Below are 23783 nucleotides of genomic sequence, written 5' to 3' on the forward strand. Positions count from 1 at the left end.
GGAATACAGGGTACTGGCCCCACTTGATATCGTGAGGCCATATTGCAGACAGGTCTCTGAACCATTTTGTGCTAAACAGGCACAGATAGGCCCGATTTATTCAAACTTCAGAAGTGGGTGACTAGTTGTTTCATCTGGGACGTACTTTTTTTCTGACCAATCTAGGGCATGAGAATGGATGGATTTACCTATTTCATCAGGGAGACACTGCATCAAGAGTGCATTGAACTGGGTGGAAATATTACCTGCGTTAAAGGAGGTATCGCCAGCGAAAACTTTAATCAAGTGGGGATTCTGAGCGGTGGGACCTCTGATCAGGGTGGTTCGTCATAGCATTAATGCTCGTGGGGAAGTCAGCATCGGAGTCCGGTTTGGACGCATTACTCAGAATTAAGATCTGGGCACCCAGTCAAATACATGTTTTGCTGAGGCTTCCGGGAACTGCTCTGGCTTCCATGGAAGGTATTAGGAATAGACTTGGATTTTGATTTACCACAGTTAAAACGACTGCGAGTCCAGCAACAGACAGGATCAGTGCATGTGGCTGGGGTAATATCAATACTGGATTGAGCATCTAAGACCTGGAAAGTTAAGGGGGGACGTGGCGGAGCTTTGGGGGAGGGTCTGGGACTGATTGTAGGGTGGAGCTGATTCAGGTTGGGGGTAAAGGTTTGCCATCAGTGCTGTGGGGGGGTGCTACGAGATGAACAGTTTTCATTTCTATCAGATTCTTCCGCACTATCAAATAAGCCTGGATCCAGACGTGTCCAGTGGTACCGGAGAGTCACTTTTCTCTCTTTTATCTTTAGTAGGTTTTAAGTTCGTACATTTCACATAATGCCTTCAAAGCCTCCCAATGAAGGGTTTTTCCCCATCATCGGTGATGAGGGTGATATTATGTTTAGCGGTGTGTTCCCAAGAAATTTGGTGGGATTTTTTGTTTAATCGGGTGGCCACCATTCTCCAATTAGTAATAAAATCTTTCCATTTTTGTGAAATATTAGACTTCCACACCTTCCCTGCTGCTTTTGAACATTTATCTAGATTCCAGGTTTCCCTCCCAATGCCCATTGTTCATTTCCCAACATTTTAGAACATAGAAAAGTACAGCACACAACAGGCCCTTCGATGTTGTGCTGAGGATTAATCCTAGTGTAAAATAAAATAACCTAACCTACGCACCCCTCAATTCACTGCTGTCCAAGTGCATGTCCAGCAGTCGCTTAAATGTCTCTAATCGCTCTGCTTCCACCACCACCGCTGGCAATGCATTCACAACTCTCTGCATAAAGAACCTATCTCTGATGTCTCCTCTATACCTTCCTCCTAATATCTTAAAACTATGACCCCTCGTGCCAGTCAATCCTGCCCTGGGGAAAAGTCTCTGGCTATTGACTCTATGCATGCCTCTCATTACCTTTCATACCTCGATCAGGTCACCTTTCTTCCTCCTTCTCTCCAGAGAGAAAAGTCCGGGCATAGTCAACCTCTCTTCGTAAGACAAGCCCTCCAGTCCAGGCAGCATCCTGGTAAGCCTTCTTTGCAACCTCTCCAAAGCCTCCATATCTTTCCTATAGTGGGCCAAGCAGAACTGGACACAATATTCCAAGTGTGGTCTCATCAGGGTCTTGTAGAGTTGCAGCAAAGCCTCCTGGCTCTTAAACTTGATTTTGTTCAGTCAAGCACTTAATCTACGATAATTTAACTCATCGCGTGGATTATCACAACAATTTTTTCCTAATTGGCACGAAAGACCCTATCTATCAAGTGTCTGTTTCATTTGTCTCCCATGACTGTGGCGTTGGCCATGTGTTCTTGAAATAATTGGTTTCAGTTGACGTTTGTTGATGAAGGCCTTGTCATGTTTGTTTGGAGATGGAATTAATGCGAACTGAAATAACTGTATTTTAAAATTGTCAACTTTCAAACTTTTAATTTGTAAATGATTACAACTCAGTGCTGTTGGAAGTAAAACTGCGAGTCAGTTTTGGAAAGAGTGAAACAATCAAGTATGTTGCTGGAAGAAATTTGGGCAGCTTTTCTCAGTAATTGTGGAATCTCAATGTTCAACAGTGACAATACTGGTATTGCTCACTGTAATGTTGGTAGCTCTTGAACTGTCTCTAGCTAATTCCGTTTTTTTTTAGTTCTGATGAAAGATCAAAGTAAACTATGGAAAGCTTGCATATGAACATACAAGTTAGAAGCAAGAATAGGGTACATAGCCCCCTCCAACCTGCTTCGCCATTCAACAAAATCAAACCTGATCTGGTTCCTCTAAATTCCTGCTTATCCCCAAAACATACATTTGATAAAGTTCTGTGTTAAATTCTAGTATTAATCCAGGCTCAAAAATTTGGACAACTTTCTGGAATGAATAAATATTTATCTGACAAGACGATAACAAAGGATATTTGTTAGAAATTTCCCCGCTGTTGGGTGAATGATTCTAAGAAAAGTGTTTCAGTTGCTTTTTTTGATCATTACCATTTCTAACTTTTTGGTTCAGAAACTGATGCAAAATGGCCAGGTTAAGTGGGGCAGTGAAGTCTGGAAACCCAGCAACAATGTTAATTGATTTTGACCATACCTATTGACCTCCTTCATCCTTTCACAAATGCTGATTGAACAGTGTGATTTCCATTGTTTTCTGCGTTTAATATCCAGCCTTTCCCTGAATTCGTTTGTCCATTATAACACATTCCTTTTTAAATACCCTGTAGTTTACATCTTGATAAATATACATACAAGGTGTGTATGTTGAAGGATTAACTTTTTTTGAGCTTTCTTCTTATTTTGATGGTAATAAGTCATAATATATACTCTGTTTGTCCGAACCAGTGGAAACATATTTCCACTGTTAATGTTTCAAATTCTCATGTTTTAGAAACCTTTCTTTTCCATAGGGCAGCATGGTGGCTCAGTGGTTAGCACTGCTGCCTCACAGCGCCAGGGACCCGGGTTCAATTCCCGCCTCGGGCAACTGTCTTTGTGGAGTTTGCATATTCTCTCCGTGTCTGCATGGGATTCATCACAAAGGTGTGCAGGTTAGGTGAATTGGCCATGCTAAATTGCCCATAGTGTTAGGTGCATTAGTCGAGGGTAAATGTAGGGAAATGGGGCTGGGTGGGTTGCTCTTTGGAGGGTCGGTGTGAACTTTTTGGGCTGAAGGGCCTGTTTCCACACTGTAGGGAATCTAATCTGATCTAAAAAATAATTTAAAAACAAAACCCAACTTTTCAAAATTGCCTTTATCTGACTTCTAACCACTATTCTTGTGAATCTTTATTTTAGCTGTACGTTTTTCATGGATTTGTATTATTCCTAAATATTGCAATACTCAGAATTGCATGTATCTATAGTTGAACTAATTTATTGAGACAAACTATGCATATGTACATACACTGTTTAAAAACAGCAAATTAATCAATTCCATGTTTTGTGCTAGAGGTTTATAAAATCATGAGGGGCATCAATAAGGTGAAAAGCCAAGGTCTTTTTCCCATGCTAAAGGAGTCCAAAACTATAGAGCATAAGTTAAAGTGAGAGGAGAAGATTTAAAAGACATCTTAGCGGCAACATCTTCACACAGATGGTGATTCATATGTGGAATGAATTTCCAGAGGAAGTGGTAGATGCAGGTACGGTTACAACGTTTAAAAGACATTTGGATAAGTACGCGAATAGGAAAGGTTTGGAAAGATATCGGCCAAATGCTTCCATGTGGGACCACAGGAAGTCCCCAGGTTATGAACTTCTGACTTACGAACGTCCCGTATTTACTAACCAACCTCATTTTAAAAAATTATTTTTAAAAATAGTTCCGTACAATGTTTCATCCTAACGAATGGGTGGACTAATTAGCCCATATCTCTTCCGACATAAGCACAAATTCGGCTTACGAACAACGGAAAAACTGGAACTTGTTCGTAACCTGGAGAGTTGCTGTAACTCAGTTAGGTAAAATGGATTTGTTGGACTGAAGGGTCTGTTTCCATGCTGTACGACTTTGACTCTGAGATTTGCAAATAAATGCCTGACATTAAAATTTGCAACAACAGTGTGGCTCATTCCTTTGCATGCTTTCACAGTGAAAGAATACCCTTAGCCTAGATTCATCAGTTTGGAGAAAAATCAAGACCACCAGTTTGTGTTTTTTTAAAAAACACTCTGACTAATAAAGCTCAAATTTTAAGTTGATATCCTGCTTTTAATGTTTCATAAGAATCTTAAAGCTTGAGTTAAGATTAGATAGTATTCTGAGCAGGATTACGAAGTATATCAATACTGGCGCCATATTGAAGAGTATTAAGTGCTTTCTCTTAATTTTAAGGAAGTTTTTAGAGTCGTAGAGATGTACAACATGGAAACAGATCCTTCGGTTCAACCCGTCCATGCCGAATAGATATCCCAACCCAATCTAGTCCTACCTGCCAGCACGTGGCCCATATCCCTCTAAACCCTTCCTATTCATGTACCCATTCAAATGCCTTTTAAATGTTGCAATCGTTCTATCCTCCACCACTTCCTTTGGCAGCTCATTCCATACTCGTACCCTCTACGTGAAGAAGTTGCCCCTTAGGTTTCTTTTATAGCTTTCCCCACTCATCCTAAACCTACGCCTTCTAATTCTTGACTCCCCCACCCCAGGGAAAAGACTATCCTATCCTTGCCCCTCGTGATTTTATAAACCTTCAGAAGTCACCCCTCAGCCTCCGATACTCCAGGGAAAACAGCCCTAGCCTATTCAACCTCTCCATATAGTTCAAATTCTCCCAACCCTGGCAACATCCTTGTAAATCTTTTCTGAACCCTTTCAAGTTTCACAACATTTTTCCGATAGGAAGGAGACCAGAATTGCATGCAATATTCCAACAGTGGCCTAGTCAATGTCGTATACAGCTGCAACATGGTGACCTCCCAACTCGTGTACTCAATACTCTGACCAATAAAGGAAAGCATACCAAATGCCTTCTTCACTATCCTCTCTACCTGTGACTCCACTTTCAAAGAGCTATGAATCTGCACTCAAAGGTCTCTTTGTTCAGCAACACTCCCTGGGACCTTACCATTAAGTGTGTAAGTCCTGCTAAGATTTGCTTTCCTAAAATGCAGCACCTCGCATTTATCTAAATTAAATTCCATCTGCCACCTATCAGCCCATTGACCCATCTGATCAAGATCCTGTTGTACTCTGAGGTAACCTTTTTTGCTGTCCACTACACCTCCAATTTTGGTGTCATCTGCAAACTTATTAACTATACCTGTTATGCTTGCATCCAAATCATTTATGTAAAAGTTCAAAAGTAGTGGACCCAGCACCAAACCTTGTGGCAATCCACTGGCCACAGGCCTCCAGTCTGAAAAACAACCTTCCACCACCACCCTTCTACATTTGAGCCAATTTATTGTTAATTTATATTTTTTTCATTCCTGTCTGTAGTAGAAAGAGAATTTCAGCCATTTTTGGTATAATATATTTGGATGCTGTTTTCGAGCATAACCTAAGTGCAAAAAGCCATTGTTCATAATTGCATTGCTGGGTCTTTTCTGGCTTTGGATAGCTCAAACTTGACAACCCTTTAATTGCTGTCTATTGATTGCCCAAAATAGTAATTTTAAGTATAAGCTTCTAATATTCCTGCTTTTATGTGCATACATAGAGATATTGTTTTGCTTCAACCCACTATATATTTCATTTCAAAGAACGGCATTATTATTTAGCATATAGATTTTAGCGTACCAGTGAAAATGCAAGAATTAATGCACAATGTACTTTTGTTCAGATGTTTCTTGAGGTGGTAGTGCTGTTAACTTTTCTTTTTGTTTTTTGCTCTGAACCAGCAATGTTTCTCAGTATTAAATACATTTTGAACAGTCCGTGAATGGAAAGGATAGAAACAAATCTTAACGTACGTGGCTGTTGTGTTGGAACTAATACAAGTTTGTTTCATTATGATGTGATTTGTAATGTTCTTGAACTCTGTTTACAATCAATATGATAAGTTAACTGTCAAGTTCATAAATAAGATTGGGCTCAATGGTAGGGCTGTCTTGTCTTTGTCAAAATTGACTTCAAGTTCCATTTAAGAGTCTTGTGCATCTAGTCTAGATTAATGCTACAGTGCATCACTGAAGAAACGTAACACCATCTGAAGTACCACGTTTTAGCTGAGATGCTAAGCTAAGCCACTGTCTGATTTCTTAGGTAGACTTAAAAGATTCTATGTCAAGATTAGTGTGGTGCTGGAAAAGCAAAGCAAGTCAGGCAGCATTGGAGGAGCAGGAAAATCGGGCAAAAGCCGAAGGGACTTTGCCCAAAACGTTGATTTTTCCTGCTCCTCGCATGCTGCCTGACCTGTGCTTTTCCAGCACCACACTAATCTTGATTCTGATCTCCAGCATCTGTAGTACTCACTTTCGCCTTAAAAGATTCTATGTGCTATTGTAAAGAATACAATGTTCTAACAGTTTATAGTTTCATTGATAACTCTAAAATAAACTTGTGGTTGTTATTGCACTTTCATTGTGGGACCCTGCTGTGTCCAATTTGGCTTGCATATTTTCTACATTATAAAGTGAATGCCCTTCTGAAAAGTACTTAATTGGCTGTAATGTTTTTCCGTGTGGTGACATCACACAATTCAAATCTTTTTCCTTCCCTGTCTAAACAATAACAAATTATATAAAAACAGAAATACTTCAATACATTTTCCTCAGCTGTGAAGCTATAATTGTTGTGACTAGTTAATGCAAATTTGCTAGCTTTGCGAGCATTGTAATTTTTTTTGTGCCAACATAACGTTAAAGCTAATAATTGCCATTAGTTATATTAAAAAAAAAAGCTGGAGCAATCTGAGACAGGTTGAGAAAAGAAGTGAGTCAAGCAGTCAGGGCAAGCAGGGACAAAGCAGAGAACAATGTAGGACTGATAAATTAAACTGCACTTATTTCAATGCAAGAGGCCTGAAAGGGAACGCACTGGAACGCTGGGCATGGTTAGGAACATGGAACCGGGATATCATAGCAATTACAGAAATGTGGCTTAGGGATGGGCAGGACTGGCAGCTTAATGTTCCAGGATACAAATGCTACAGGAAGGATGGAAAGGGAGGCAAGAAAGGAGGGGGAGTGGTGTTTTTGATAAGGGATAGTACAGCTGTAATGCTAATGGTGAATATTTCTGGAAATACATTCAGGCATATTGTTTGGGTGGAACTGAGAAATAAGAAAGGGGTGATCATGTTGGGATTGTATTATCGGCCCCTAATAGTCAGCGGGTAATTGAGAAACACATTTGTAAGGAGATTTCGATTACCTGTAAGAATAATAGGGTGGTTATGGTAGGGGATTTTAACTTTCCAAACATAGACTGGGTCTGCCATAGTGTTAAGGGTTCAGATGGAGGGGAATTTGTTAGGTGTGTACAAGAAAATTTTCTGATTTGGTATGTGGATGAAGGTGCAAAACCTGACCTCTTGGGAAGTAAAGCAGGGTAGGTGACTGAGGCATCAGTGGGGGAGCACTTCAGGGCCAGCAGCCATAATTCTATTAGTTTTAAAATAGTGATTGAAAAGGATAGACCAATCTAAAAATTGAAGTTCTAAATTGGAGTAAGGCCAATTTTGACAATACTGTGTTAGGCAAGAACTTTCAAAAGCTGATTGCGGGCAGATGTTTACAGGTAAAGGGACGGCTGGGAAATGGGAAGTCTTCAGAAATGAGATAACAAGAATCCAGAGACTGTATATTCCTGTTAGGGTGAAAGGAAAGGCTGGTAGGTGTAGGGAATAGAGTTATAGAATTGTACAGCACAAAAACAGACCCTTCAGTCCAACTTGTCCATGCTGACCAGATATCCTAAATTAACCTAACCATTTACCATCATTTGGCCTATATTCCTTTCAATCCTTCCTATTCATGTATCAATGCAGGTGTCTTTTGAATGTTGTAATTGTACCAGCCTCCATCACTTCCTCTGGCAGCTCATTCCATACATGCACCACTCTCTGCGTGAAAAAGATGCCCCTTAAATCCCTTTTAAATCTTTCCCCTCTCACCTTAAACCTGATGCCCTCTAGTTTTGGACTTCCCTACCCTGGTTTTAAAAAAAGACCTTGGCTATTCACACTATCCATGCCCCTCATACTTTCATAAACCTCTATAAGGTCACCCCATAACCTCTGACTGTCCAGGGAAAATAGCCCCAGCCCTATTTAGCCTCTCCATACAGCTCAAGCCCTCAAGCAACAGCCTTGTAAAACAAACCTATCCCTCCACCTTTTCTTTCTTTCTTTCCTAAGATTATTGTGCACCAGACCATAGGGCTGCACTCTCATTAGAGAGAAAAAAACTGGTGTTGGTTTAACCTGAGGGCCACCATATATCAGCCAAGGGTAATGGTTAAGGAAATCCTTCATGGCAAACTCAGCTGTTGGTATCACTCTGCGGCACACATCAGCCAACTGAGCTAAACGGTCCCAGCAAGCGATGTCAGACACCAAATTAAAATTTCTGAGGAAGGAGGTGGAACCAAATAGGAGCATGACACTTGAGGGTTTGGTTAAGAAACAGAAGGAAGCATATGAAAGGTATAGACAGGATAGATCGAGTGAATCCTTGAAAGAGTGTAAAGGCAGTAGGAGTACACTTAAGAGGGAAGTTAGGAGGGCAAAAAGGGGACGTGAGATAGCTTTGGCAAATAGAGTTCAGGAGAATCCAAAGGTTTTTTTTACAAATAAATTAAGGACAAAAGGGTAACTAGGGAGAGAATAGGGCCCCTCAAAAATCAGCAAGGCGACCTTTGTGTGGAGCCACAGGAGATGGGCAGAGATACTAAATGAGTATTTTGCATCAGTGTTTACTGTGGAGAAAGACATGGAAGATATAGAATGTGGGGAAATAGATGGTGACATCTTGAAAAATGTTCATATTACCGAGGAGGAAATGCTGGATGTCTTGAAGTGTATAAAAGTGGATAAATTCACAGGACCTGATCAGGTGTACCCTTGAAGTCTGTGGGAAGCTAGGAAAGTGATTGCTGGGCCCCTTGTTGAGATATCTGTATCATCAATAGTCGCGGGTGAGGTGCCGGAAGACTGGAGGTTAGCTAATGTGGTGCCTCTATTTAAGAAAGGTGGTAAGGGCAAGCCAGGGAACTATAGTGGGCGGCATGGTGGATCAGTGGTTAGCACTGCTGCCTCACAGCACCAGACCCGGGTTCAATTCGTGCCTCAGGCGACTGACTGTGTGGAGTTTGCACATTCTCCCCGTGTCTGCATGGGTTTCCACCGGGTTCTCTGGTTTACTCCCACAGTCCAAAAATGTGCAGGTTAGGTGAATTGGCCATGCTAAATTGCCCATAGTTTAGGTGAATGGGGTAAACGTAAGGGAATGGGTCCAGGTGGATTGCGCTTCGGCGGGTCAATGTAGACTTGTCGGGCCGAAGGGCCTGTTTCCACACTAAGTAGAGTAAAATTTAAATCTAATCTATTAACCGGTGAGTCTGATTTTGCAGGGTGGGCAAGTTATTGGGGGGAATCCTGAGGGATAGGATGTGCATGTGTTTGGAAAGGCAAGGACTGATTAGGGATAGGCCGTGGGAAATGCCTTAGAAACTTGATTGAGTTTTTTGAAGTAACAAAGATGAGGGCAGAGCAGTGGACATGATCTGTATGGACTTCAGTAAGGTATTCGACAAGGTTCTTCGTAAGAGACAGGTTGGATCTCACGGAATACAGGGAGAACTAGCCATTTGGATATAGAACTGGCTCAAAGGTAGAAGACAGAGGGTGGTGGTGGACTGCAGGCCTGTGACCAGTGGAGTGCCACAAGGATTAGTGCTGGGTCCACTACTTTTTGTCATTTATATAAATGATTTGGATGTGAGCATAAGAGGAATAGTTAGTAAATTTGCAGATGACACCAAAATTAGAGGTGTAGTGGACAGCGAAGAAGGTTATTTCAGATTACAATGGGAGATCTTGACCAGATGACTGAGGCATGGCAGATGGAGTTTAATTCAGATAAATGCGAGGTGCTGCATTTTGGGAAAGCAAATCTTAGCAGGATCTTGGGTAAGGTCCTTGGGAGTATTGCTGAACAAAGAGATCTTGGAGTGCAGATTCAAAACTCCTTGAAAGTGGAGTCGCAGGTAGATAGGATAGTGAAGACGATGTTTGGCATGTTTTCCTTTATTGGTCGGAGTATTGAGTACAGGAGTTGGGAGGTCATGTTGCAGCTGTACAGGACATTGTTTAGGCCACTTTTGGAATATTGCGTGCAATTCTGGTCTCCTTCCTATTGTGAAACTTGAAAGGGTTCAGAAAAGATTTACAAGAATGTTGCCAAGGTTGGAGGATTTGATTTATAGGGTTAGGTTGAATAGGCTAGGGCTGTTTTCCCTGGAGTTTCGGAGGCTGAGGGGTGACCTTATAAAGGCGCTTAAAATCATGAGGGGCATGGATAGGATAAATGGATAAAGTCTTTTTCCTGGGGTGGTGGGTCCAGAACTAGAGGGCATAAGTTTAGGGTGAGAGGGTGAGAGGGAAAGGAGCAACTTTTTCATGTAGAGGGTGGTATGTGTATGGAACGAGCAGCCAGAGGAAGTGGTGGAGGCTGGTACAATTGCAACATTTTAAAAGGCATTTGCATAGGTATATGATTAGGAAGAGTTTGGAGGGATATGGGCTGGGTGCTGGCAGTTGGGACTAGATTTTGGTTGGGATAACTGGTCGGCATGGATGAGTTGGACTGAAGGGTCTGTTTCTGTGCTTATCATCTCTGACTCTAATTTGAGGGGAGAGGCTGAATTCAAAAGCTGTATGACCTGCATTGCTCTGCTGTTAGCTATGTCCAAATAGCATCTTGCTTTTCCCTTAATTGTCATACAGATGCGTCACTTGTGAGGCAGATATGAACTAAACCTGACAAAGTTAAGACTTGTCTGTTTCAGTCTAAGTATCATTTAATGTTATTAATCTTAGGCTTTGAACATTAACCATGATAAAGAGAAGCTTCAATTGTCAATTTAAAAAATGTCACATTTAAAATTGAACAATTTTTACTTCTGTTTCTTACTCCACCTGTTATTTTTTTGTTTTTTTAATACATGATTGTACATGATTTGACATTGAATTCCCCTACTCCAATTTGTCTTCATTTTCTATTCTTGCAATGCTGATTTGACAATCTCTCAATCTGTTTTGGTTAAGGAGACATGAATTACTTGCCCTGTTCGTTCAAGTCCCAGTTGCTCTTCATTCTTACAACTGGCTTATACTTTTGGCAATGTATCATTTTCAAAGAATTTAATCTAAGTGTGCAAGAGGCAAATGATTTTTATAAAAGAAAAATGCTGCGAATGGTGAAAAATCCAAGATATGGAGCAATTAGAGTCTGGCAGTTTTCTATGGAGAGATAAGCCATTAATGTTTTGAAATTGATATGACCGTTCTTTGGAACACGTGATTCTTTACAATATCAAAAGTCTAAGTTTGACTAACGGTTGTCAACTTCGTGTTCATAAAACTACGTTGATGCTGGTTGCTCAGAAGAGGTGTCATATTGGACTGTATGTTTAATATGTCCACAATTCCTGTCATACCTACTCACTAAATTCTACTTAATCAAAATTTGGCACATTTTGTCAACAGGTGAGTTTGTGCTGCTCTGACAAATTAACATAAAATTTGGATTGACGCTTGCATTTACTTCAGATTACTATTATTTAGAGCTAGAGGAAGCAACCCTTAGTATTTATTTTAAATACTAAGCAAATCAGGCAGTATCTTTGAATAGAAGCAGAAGTTAATGTTTACGGCTAGGGGAAGCGCTGATTTACTGGTATTATCACTAGACTATTAAATCAGAGACCTAGGCATTGTTGTCTGGTTCAAATCCTGCCATGGCAAATGGTGAAATTTGAATTTAAAAATCAGAGTCGAGTGACCAAGAAACCGTTGCTGATTGTCAGAAAAACCCATCTGATTCGCTAATTTCCTTTCGGGAAGCAAATTGCTGCCCATACTTGGTCTGTCCTACATGAGTCTCACAGACCCACAACATTGTGGTTGACTTTAATTGCCCCTTGGGTGATTGGAGGGGGAAATAAATGCTGGCCTATACAGCAACGCCCACATCTCATGAATAAATAAAAAGGAGCCTTTCGTCTGAACATTATTTCCAAATAGTTGAGTTTGAAACATTTTTAAATTTGCTGTATTCTTTTCAATATATATTTGCTGCAGTGAGCACTGAAGCAAGTGGACAAAGTGTATTCAATGTAAAGATTGCAAGCTAATCAGTTTTGTAGAGCTTTATCTTCTTTAAAAATTTAACATGTATCATCAATTCTATTTGTGTCAGATGACCTCTTCAGTTGACAAAGATCTGTTACGAAGATAGACATATTCGGCCCTTGCTGCAGGGAAGATTTTTTACTCTTGTTAATGAAAATTGAATCTCTATTTCTATCGGGAAAAGATTATAACTTTGTAAATATTTTATTCTCCTTTTTAATTTGATTGCTCCACCTATAAATTTGAGGGTTTTGTAGGGGATACAGAAAAAGTCTTAATATTTTTAATATCTGTAGAGTATAGATTCAAAGTATCTTGACTGTTTGACCTTTGAGGTAATATTAAAACTTTATAGAATCTAAGCATGCTTAAAGTCCTTGTGTGTGAGTTGCACCAATATGATATCATGCTTTACACAGAAAACTGAGTTTGTTTCAAATCCAGTGACCTTTTAATGTCACTGTCGTCATTACCAGACCAGAGGGCTATTCTCACATTGGAGAGAGACAACTGCTTGTGGTTCAGCCTGACCCCATGAGGGGGTCCTTCGTGGAAACTTCAGCCAGTGGAGGAATTGTTATCACTCTGCATCACAAAATAACGTCCAGCCAACTAAACATATCAATCTCATCTTCCTGCCTTTCTCAAAAGGTTAACTCTGTTTTCTCTCTGTCGATGCTGCCAGACCTGCTGAGTTTCTCCAGTAGTTTGATTTTGTGCCAGTTAGCTTAACATTTGTTGGCAAGTGGACTGTAATGTAAATTAGATAATAGCAGAACATAAATGCAAGCAGAGTAGCATGATTTCGTGAAGAAATCATGCCAACAAACAGAACAGTTTTTTGAGAGGGTAATAAGCAGCAGTGACAAAAAGGATCCAGCTGATATTTGGATCCTTGGAAAACTTTTAATATATTGGACACTTTCCTCAACACTTTCCTCATTCCTGAAGAAGGGCTCATGCCCGAAACGTCGATTCGCCTGCTCCTTGGATGCTGCCTGACCTGCGTTTTTCCAGCAACACATTTTCAGCTCTGATCTCCAGCATCTGCAGTCCTCACTTTCTCCTATACTGGACATAAGGCAATTTAATAAAATTACCCGTTTGGTGATGGGGCTTGTATATTAGCAATTATAGTGGATTGGCTAATTAATAGACAGTTGGGATAAATGGGGGATTTTAAAGGATAGCAACTTGTAACTAGTAGAGCGCTACAGGGATCATTGCACAATTATTTATAACTTATATTGGTGACTTGTATGACTAAAGCGAATGTACTGTTGCCAACAGATAATACAATAAGGCAAGTAGTGAGGATCCAGAAGTCTAGAGAGGGATATAAACAGGTTGAGTGAGCAAGAGCATGGCAGAAAATAATGTGGCAAAGTTTGAGGCTGTCCACTTTTGCAGGAAGAACAGAAAAGCTGAATATTATTGAAGTGGTGAAACACTGCAGAAAGCTGCACTACATGTGGGAGAACCTGCGTGAATCACAAGGTCGCATCCAATTTGAATTAGTATTGGGGAGTATACGTGGATTGTTGGCCTTTATTTCAAAGAGAATGGTGTATAAAAATGAGGTCTTGCTAAAATTATGCTGAAGTTGGACCACAGCTGAAGTACTGTAAACAGTTTCTTGAAGGAAAGATGTACTGGGATTGGAGAGAGTCTAGAGAAGGTTCATCAGGTTGATTTCATGTATGAAGAGATTTTCCAATGAGGTTGAATAAGTTAGGCTTCTACTTGTTGGAATTCAGAAGAATGAGATGTGACCTTATTGAAATATACAAGATTATTAGGTGACTTGATAGAGTAGATGCAGAGATGTTGTTTAACCAAACGATGTAATCTCAAAATAAGGGATTACACATTTAATATGCAATTCTGTCTCACTTGTATTTCTGAGGTTAAGTTAATGCTGGAATTCTTTACTGCACAGGGCTGTTGAGGTCATTAACTATACTTTAGGTTTAGAATTTTAATCAGTAAGGGAATTACCTTTGGGGAACAATGCAGGAAAATGGTGGTGATGATGATCAGATCAGCCATAATCTCGTGAATGACAGAGCAGGCCTAATGAGCTGAACAGCCTACTTCTATTCCTACATCTTCTGTGTGTTTATGACTGGTGGGTAAATTGATAAATGATTTCCCCTTCTGGCAAGGTCTGATCAAAGGATAGCACCTTAAAAATAGAGCCATCCTCCTTGAGGACCATGCCAAATTGTATTTCTTCCAACAGAGGGTTGTGAAAATTAGGAACCTTCTCCACTAGAAAATGTCTTTGCTAACTGGTCAATTAAAACTTCAAATTGAGATTGTCACATTTTCCTGATGATTGTTTTCAGGGTTGTGGAACTAAAGTGGATAGTTGGAAGTATGATCAGTTGAGACATAATCAACTGAACATCAGAGCACGTTCAAGACTGAATTGTCTGTGCTGGTTAGGGACATAGAAAAGGGTTAGGAATAGATCAATACAGATTTTTGGTCTCAGAATTGGAGAATGATGGGAAGTTGAATTGAGGCAGAGGATTATCCTCTTACTCAACTACATTAATCTCCATCTGTCACATTTTTGTAATTTCATTTAAGTGCTCATTGTCCAGTGACAATATTTACACTGTTATATTGCCTAAGTTGATGCCATCAGTAAATGTAGGTATGTAGTGTTCAACATTGATGAGGTCATGATTTGGAGATGCTGGTGTTGGGCTGGGGTGTATAAAGTTAAAAATCTCGCAACAACAAGTTATAGTCCAACAGGTTTAATTGGAAGCATGAACTTTCGGAGCACTGCTCCTTCATCAGGTGGTTGTGGAGTACACAATTGTAAGACACAGAATTTATAGCAAAAGTTTACCGTGATGTAACTGAAATTATACATTGAAAAATACCTTGATTGTTTAAGTCTCTCATCTGTTGGAATGACCGTGTTAGTTTCACTTCTTTCATACGTAAATCACAAAACTTCTTTTTAAAAGTTGCATTCTCAGGTGAACTTTAACAACTGGTGTCAGCCCAGATAATGTGTTGAAGGTGTTACCTTCCAACCAATTTTATACTTGTGTCACCAGGTTGCCACTTGTTTAATGTGCTTTCAGTTTTAATGCTTTGGAATTGGAAGCCTATTAATTTCCTTCTGTTGATTCCAGCCTCAGGCGACTGTCTATGTGGAATTTGCAAGTTCTCCCTGTGCCTGGGTGGGTTTCCTCAGGGGTGCTCCAGTTTCCTCCCATTGTCCAAAGATGTGCAGGTTAGATAGATTGACCATGCTAAATTGCCTGTAGTGTCCAGGACTGTGTGGGCTGGGTGGATTAACCATGGGAAACACAATGTTAAGGGCGAGGATCAGAGGGTGGGCCTGGGAGGGATGCTCTTTGGAGGGTCGGTATGGACTCGATGGGCTGAATGGCCTGCTTCCACACTAGAGATTGTATGTAATCTGTATTTTGTGCAGTGAATTGAGTTGGCTGAATGTTTGCTTCCGTGATATAGAGGACCTCTGGAAGATGTTGAGATGCACCATCCACTCACCACTTCTGTCTGAGCTTTAAGTTAAACTTCCGATACTACCCAGTGACATGAAACTCACTGAGGCCATTTCCTCCTCCTTGGAACATCTTGAAACTAGTGTGTTGGGAATAGTACTTTTCCTATGTATTCTATCATGGATTTCTTTATGTTGGCATAAGTCTGCAGTGCGCAATTTAGAAATGTTTACATGTGCAGTTTTGTGTGATCTTGCAGTTGCAGGGTTTTTTCTTCAAATGTTTAATAGAGCAAGCTGTGTGTTGCATTCACCTGCCCTTGCAGCTGACCAAGGATATGAATCACAACCACTGCCTCAGTTAACTGGGAATGGCAATACCCATTTCCCATTAAATAATTTGTGTTGAATTGATTCTATTTGGAAAACTGGAACTGGAAGCAGTGGCTAGCAGAACGTGCTTGTTTCGGCTGGACCCTGGAACTTAACCTATGTCAAGGATTGGTCAGTTGAACTACCGATTAAGGCTGCTACTGGTCTCCCTAACATGTACTTTCCACTTGGCTGAAATGAGTCCCATTATTTTAAAGCAGCATGCTATGAGCATGTTCTGCTAGCCTTGAATGCTAATTGCTTTGAATAGTAAATCTCAACTCTTGGCAAGGATTGTTTAATTTCAATGGTTTGCCTGTAAACTGGAGACTGGAGCATCACCACCTATTCTATTAACTCTTTAAAAAGGTTAGTCCCATTAAACGTTAAGTAAAAATTGCCAAGTTATGTTGCAGCAGTATAAAACTTGAATCCGGCCACGTTTGGAATACGGTGTAGTTCTTGTCACTACACTTATAGGAAGGCTGTGGAGGCTTTGGAGAGTGCAAAGGCAGTTTGCCAGAAAGTTGCCTAGATTGGAGCCCATTGGCTATAAGGAAAGTTTGGACAAACTTGGATTGTTTTTGTTAGAGTTTAGGAGGCTGAGGGGTGACCTGATAGAAGTATGTAAAAGGAGGCATGGATGGGGAGCAAGCAAAAATGTCAAATACTTGGGGTCATAGGTGCCTAGAGCATACTACCAGGAAAGGAGGTAATAGCAAAGTTGAAGCATTTAGACACATGAAGTTAGAGGGTTATGGACCAAGTACAGGTAATTGAGGTTAGATTGACATTATAATCAGTGCAGATATGGTGAGTTTGAAGGATTTATGTGCTGTACTTTTGTATTTTAATTGAAAAATGCATCCGTTTGTTGAGAGTTGGTGTTTTCAAAGAGTCGCATCAAATTAATTCTGTCACAAAGTAATTGCTTATTTGAAATACAGTGCTTGCTGATATTTTATCAATGTCCTCATTGTTAATCCCAACTGCTGTAGAAAACCCACATCACACTTGTGATAAGTTACAGGTGTTGCAGATGACTGTAACAAAATGGGATGCATATGCTTAACTGGAATCCAGCAGCTAAGCTGAAGTGAATTGTTGAAAAGAAACAAAATTCTGGAAATACTCAATGGTTCAGATTTGTCTGTAGAGAGAAACAGAGTTTAAGGTGAAAGTGAATTCGTGAAGTCTTCTGTTTTAGTAACAGACAAGTGGTGAAATGAGATATTTGAGTTATCAGCAGAGAAATGCCTCCTTTAAAGGGGAAACATTAGCAGATTGAATAATAACTTTTAAAGAGATAAGATAAATGTGTGAAAGAGGAAAAGAAGAATTTGAATTTCTAGTCAGAAGCAGGGCCTTTACCCTCTGATTAAGGAAAGCCCACATGTGCACAACCATTCGCACAATAGTTCACTTTTATCAGTTGGAGTAAGCAAGTGGTCTAAATGTGACTCCAGACACCCAACAATGTGGTTAACTCTGAACTGGCCTCTGCGTAATTAGGGATGAGCAATAAATGCAGGCCTAGCCACCGACGCTCATACTGAGAGTTGTTTAAAATATTTGTTCCATGCTAAATATCTCCTTTGTACCTCACTGTTCCTGTTTAAGATGCTCCTTAACTTCTGCCTCTCTGACAAAACATTTGACCAAATGCTCTTAATAGTTTTTAATGGTTTGATGTCTAACTACACTTGATAGCACAGATGTAAATATAAGTTGTGACTAGAATGCACAGACTAAAATTTTGAACACAGCTTTTGAAGCAGATTTTTGAGTCCACTATTATATTTGAGAGGAAGGCTAAGAATTTGGACAGATAATGTATTTTAAATGCTACCAAATCATATGTAAGATTAGATGAAGACTTTGAAACTATCAAGTTTGTACATTACAGCTAATTAAGGATCCAAAGCTTAATTTTGTACAATTGATTGTGTAAATCAAATAACTAATGATTATGAATGTATGGTTGATATTCAGTTGATACAGTTATAGAGCAAAAGGAGATAATTTAGACTGTCAAACATGCCAACTTGCTAAAAGAGCTATCCACTTGTTCCCTTTCTATTCTTTCTTCCATGGATATTTGTCTAGTTTTAAACAGTGTTAAGGGTTCTGATTCCATCATGTTTCTAGTTGTGTTTAATTGCCGAACAATCTTTGAATTTAATGAAAGAATGGCAAATGAGTTATATACTGCCCAGATATACTTCAGTAGCTTTTTCTTTCATCTGCATTATAATACTTATTCCTACTTGTCTTGTAATGTAGGTACATGCCTCGGCTGTAGAAGTGGATGCTATAGATTGTAATTATTTTTTAATCGTTTTGTCCACGGTAAAGATCAGTTATTTTAGTTTTTTCCCTAGCCAAATGTTAGTTCTATCTAAATATGCCATGTAATTCATGTCTTTCTCCCTTACAGAGAGCAAGATGGTGGACCGTTTAGCAAACAGTGAGGCAAATGCTCGCCGCATTGGCATGGTTGAGAGTTGTTTTGGAGCAGCTGGCCAACCTCTAACTATTCCGGGTCGTGTACTTATAGGCGAGGGTGTTCTTACAAAGCTTTGTCGAAAGAAGCCGAAAGCAAGGCAATTTTTCCTATTCAATGACATTCTTGTTTATGGTAATATTGTCATCCAAAAGAAAAAGTACAACAAGCAGCATATAATTCCATTGGAGAACGTTACAATTGATTCCATTGAAGATGATGGTGAGTTGCGTAATGGCTGGCTTATTAAGACACCAACTAAATCTTTCGCTGTTTATGCTGCTACTGCCACTGAGAAATCTGAATGGATGAATCATATTAACAAGTGTGTTACTGATTTGTTGTCAAAAAGTGGGAAAGTACCCAGTAATGAGCATGCTGCTGTTTGGGTGCCTGATTCAGAGGCAAATATATGCATGCGTTGCCAGAAAGTCAAATTCACACCAGTCAGCCGTCGACATCATTGCCGAAAATGTGGATTTGTCGTTTGTGGGCCTTGTTCAGAAAAACGATTTCTTCTTCCCAGCCAATCCTCCAAACCAGTGCGTGTCTGCTCCTTCTGCTATGATCTGCTCTCTACTGGCCAGCTGACTGCAACTCTGCCAAATCGTTCTGAGTTTTACCGTGGCTCCCTCCAGTCCCCTAGAAATTTATCAGATGAAGATGATGATGAAGACAGCAGTGATTAAGAAGTGAAATGTCAGCTTTGGTATTTAAATAATTGGGGTAGAACTTCAAATGAACTGCTTTTGAGATGAATTAACTTTACATAAATGTCCTCCCATGACAATTAGCCATAAGTTATACCGACAAACCTTAATACGAAACTTGTGCCTAAATGTTGGATATACTCATGGTTCGTACTCTGTCTTTTGCTGAAACACATGCTGGTTGAAAAATATAATTCTTGACTGTTTGTAATCATAATTTTTAACTGATTTGCTTCCTGGCTGCACAAAAATAAATAAATCTTGCTGTGTTCCATTTACATTATTCTGTCTGTTCACCCAAATATTTTAAATTAGAAATTTCATTTATTACTGAAAGTACAGTAAATGTTCATGGCTGGATGCAGCAATTTTGATTTAAAAGTGGGGAAAGAATATTCAGATTGGGCCAGATGAAAGTTCAGTTGTACGTCACTGTCAAATGTCAATATTGGCCAGATTTAAAAAGAATTTTGAAGTTTTGTAATTAGGGCAGTGGCTTGTACAAAATCAAAACTAAATGTCTGACATAAATAATGCAGACAAGTTGAATTTAATCTTGCACATCTAGGTGGGACCTTAATGAAGGAAATGTTCTATGTTGCAAATTTGTAGATTTCCTTTCCAATCTCTTGTCATGTCCTAAATATCTTGTTTAATTTCAAAAATCAAATCACATTATATGAAGCTTTCCCTCAGATGGTAGGATAGTATGTTTCATAAATAAGTCTGAAGTCATTCTTTCAAATAGTATTGAGCTTACTAAAGATTATTTTGGGAAGCAGTTTTATTCCTGACTAAGTATCAGTTAATACATTGTAGAGAAATCTCTCTTATTCTGGAGTACTTTATGAATTGTGTTTCTTTAATGCAATTCAGATAGTCCAGGTTACATTTAAAAGGTAATTTCCCCTCTCCTTTACATAGCCTGTTCCAGCTTCGCTACCAAATTTTTAACTCTTTAGGAAAAGAGCTGGAACTTGATATTAATCTTTTATTTGCGCAGCACATTGAATACAAAAACAGTTTATGGAAAGCAAAGTGCTGCAGTTGCTGGAAATTTGAAATAAAGTGGACCATTGTGGAAATAATTAATTCAGGTAGCATCTGTAGAGTGAAGTAGTTATTGACTTCCATAGAATTAACAACAAAGTCTCAGTATATTAACTGACTGAAAAGCATGATTGGAGAATTTAATTTATTTGCTTTCTCACGTGGTCAAGTACAAACCATTTGTCAGTATGTATGGCCAATAAGACTGTTATTGCCCATTGGAAATCTGAATTGCATGATCACATTTGGAGTACTGTGATTTCCAGTGACTGGTATGGTAACAATTTTCTTATCAGTTTGGCTGAGGAGTTTCTATTCCAACTTTTGTAGTAAAGCAGAAGTAAGACTAAATACCATGTTACGTATTATTTTCTGTGGTGTAATTAAATTTGGTAAAACATTTTTTTTAAAATGCACAGATTATTTCAGTTACTGAAACACTTATTTAGTTGGGTTCTACTAGAAGGTCACTAAAACCTGGCATTCAGGTTTGTTTTAATATTCCAGAAGCAGTGAATAAATGTAATTAGCTGATTATCGTTAACAAATTCATGAATGCGAGCAAGTTGGCAGGGGAATCTGGAGGAGAGGAGGCAGCAAACTGGAAATGAGAATTCCTTCGACCATGTAGTGCCTTGACAAAAGTGTGTTACAAGGAAGCAAACCCTTTGTACACTGGTTAAATTTTAAAGTTTTATTGCTATCTCGATAAGTGTAATTTTTCTGGTAACAGGGGCATAGTCCTGTACAAAACCGTCCATCTTTGGCTTTCCCTTTTGTAAACCTGATTCGATCAGCGTATTTTAAAAAGCTAAATTAAATTTGAATAATACCCTAATAGCTGTATTGCCATCTATGGTGCAGGATGCAAGTTTGTGGTGAATGTGTATTGGAAAGGTTGTTGACCTTCGGCTTATGAATTTTTTTTTACTAACTTTGATATGAAGCAGCTATCTTCATGATGTAAAGCATTTGTAAAAGCAAACATAAGCAGAAGCAGTATTCCATTATTTCCTAAGTTCTAATTCTAGTGAATAAGCTTAGTCTTTTGTAGTGGTGTCCAGTGCCAGGAAACTGAAATTATCCACTCTTGTAGTGTGGTTCATTTTGTGGTAATATCAAAGGTGCAGCAACAAATCACATTAGATTTGTTCAGATCTTATCTTGTCCTTAAAGCCACAGCTTTAACCATACTCTGTTACTGTGTCTTACATCTGACCCACTGAGAAACCACTTTTGTTTATACAAAAGATCAGTAAAAATGGTTTGATGGATAGTATTGTGGGTTTCCATCTGCTGCACCAAATAGTATTTTAAACTGAGAAATGAGTATTAAGAGAAAAACAATCAGCTGTGACACTTGGCAAAATCCAAATTTTTATTGCAACATTTTTGGAGGAAGTTGAGCTCTGCTAAATTGGTGGTTCTTTTTTGATAAGAGTGACTTTAGATCCTTCTGTTCCTTTGTCTTGTGTTTTTGGTGGAGTATGTTTTATTCTTCTTGGTTGGTTAATTAGTAATGTGGAGTAGCGTGAAATATAATTATTTTAATACTTAACTGCACTGTTTAACCTCTTTTTATTTTAATCACTATATTTATTCAGCAATGACGTAACTTTTTTAAAGTAGCAGGAATTATACTTTTTGTCTCCAGTTTGATACCCATGCAAATACAAAAAAAGTTTTGATGAAAGTTGCTGAGTTCCATTTGGCTGATGCTCCTAATGGACTGTAATTGAGCTTGTAAATGTCTCAAACTGTGCTTGTATGCAGTGACCTTGTGAATGGTGTTAATCTATCTGAGAGGGTTTTTGTTTAGATTATTGATTCTGTGACCAGATCTGTTAAATCAAATTGAGATGACTCCTCACCCCCAACTTCAGTTGAATATTGCATTTAGTATATGCAACTTTTATTAAGGTCCTGTTCTGATTTATGGAGGTTTCTAGACTTCAAAGTTGTTAAGCAGTTACATTGAGGATTAAATTTTTGATGGAGCTGTTGTATTTTGAGTTCTTTGTATATGAAATATGACAGCATGAGGTCATTAAGCCAGCTGACCTTTTTGAAGTTTGTATTGATTTAGAAACCTAAGAAACAACTTTTCTCAATTCAAAATTTTCAGTTACTTATCAGCTGAATTAAATGGAATGTCAATAGAAAATCTATGCAATTTTCCATGCTCATTCTTGTGCATTCAGCTGTTGAAGTAGAGAGAAAGAAAGCAACTTGCACCCAAGAGAAATTAAGTTTAATTTTCTGTACACTAGATCTGTTTGAGTTGCCCAAGGAAGTCATTTTACTTCGTTATGCAAAATAATAAGATGACTACAGTTTGAAAATTTAATCTTTCCAAACTCTCCCTCAGGAAAGATCAGTGTACAAAGGGTACATAAATTTAAGAAAGATTTTCAAAAGGAGTTAGATTATTATCCTGTCCTTTGGCTTGCATCCTACAGGTATTCTGTAATATAAAGGAATGGCTTTTTTCAAAAAAATACTTTATCTACAGTTCTTTTGTTAAGATGTACCATTTTTCTATAAAATGTACTTTTTCAAAATTGGCACTTTATTTTGCTGACAAAGTATGTTGCTTCATAAGAATTTTCCAAAAAGTGTAAATGTGACATTATCTTTTGCATTCAGGCTTTTCCTTGCAAATGTAGAAGCTTGCACTATACTGCACTGAGTTTGATGGTGAAATGTCTGAATTAAACACGATTAAATGTATATTATCTGCAGTTAATGATTAAAATATTTGTGCAAGCTGTTCCTTTTGTATATGTTGGTGTAGAATTCCTTCAGTTCATCTTTAAGTCTGAGATGTAGATTTTTGTTTTGGTGTTGACTATTAATGTGTAAACTTTAATCTTTTTGAAAGGGCTTAGTACTTTGTAACGGATGTATTTTGTTAAATATTGCATTACTTAAAATACTTTTAGTGGATATCTGACACTAATACCAAGTTATGAAGTGATGATTTAGGGCAGATTATGTAATGAAATACAACTAAAATTGTCTTTAAAAATAAACTCTCTTAACTGTTTGTAATTGTTCAGATCTTGATGCACATTTTTTCTGGCATCTCAGTTTTTCAAAGTAAACAGTTGTGTTCCTATGACAATCGGTGATTTCTTTATCAGACCAATTCCTATTCAGCAAGGAAAGTGGTACCTACACTAAATGTCAAATTGCCAGTTCACATTTTGTGTAACATTTTTGGAAGGTGAGTGAAAAATTTCTTCAGTATGGTTTGTTTACAAAAAGCTTTATCCCATATTGTGCGGGGAAGAAACTATGTTTGTAATTATAAACTTGTCATTTGAAGCAAACTGATCACTCTACTGTCCATTGGACTG

The 23783-nt window shown here is 38.7% G+C and overlaps 1 protein-coding gene across 4 annotated transcripts in view; it reads left to right on the forward strand.

The window, feature by feature from the left end:
• plekhf2 (pleckstrin homology and FYVE domain containing 2) overlaps positions 1-23470 on the forward strand; it is a 44562-nt gene extending 21092 nt beyond the window's left edge. For all 4 annotated transcript variants that reach the window (XM_043688026.2, XM_087986549.1, XM_043688027.2 and 1 more), the window contains exon 2: positions 18599-23470. In XM_043688026.2, coding sequence (XP_043543961.1) covers positions 18607-19353 — 747 coding nt within the window. In that variant the 5' untranslated portion in view covers positions 18599-18606 and the 3' untranslated portion in view covers positions 19354-23470. The remainder of the gene's footprint in view (positions 1-18598) is intronic.
• The last annotated feature ends 313 nt before the right edge of the window (positions 23471-23783 follow it).

This window comes from Chiloscyllium plagiosum, unplaced genomic scaffold (assembly GCF_037043375.1).
Source record: "Chiloscyllium plagiosum isolate Xiang-an unplaced genomic scaffold, Cpla_swu_hap1 HiC_scaffold_4, whole genome shotgun sequence".
Taxonomy (NCBI): Eukaryota; Metazoa; Chordata; class Chondrichthyes; order Orectolobiformes; family Hemiscylliidae; genus Chiloscyllium; species Chiloscyllium plagiosum.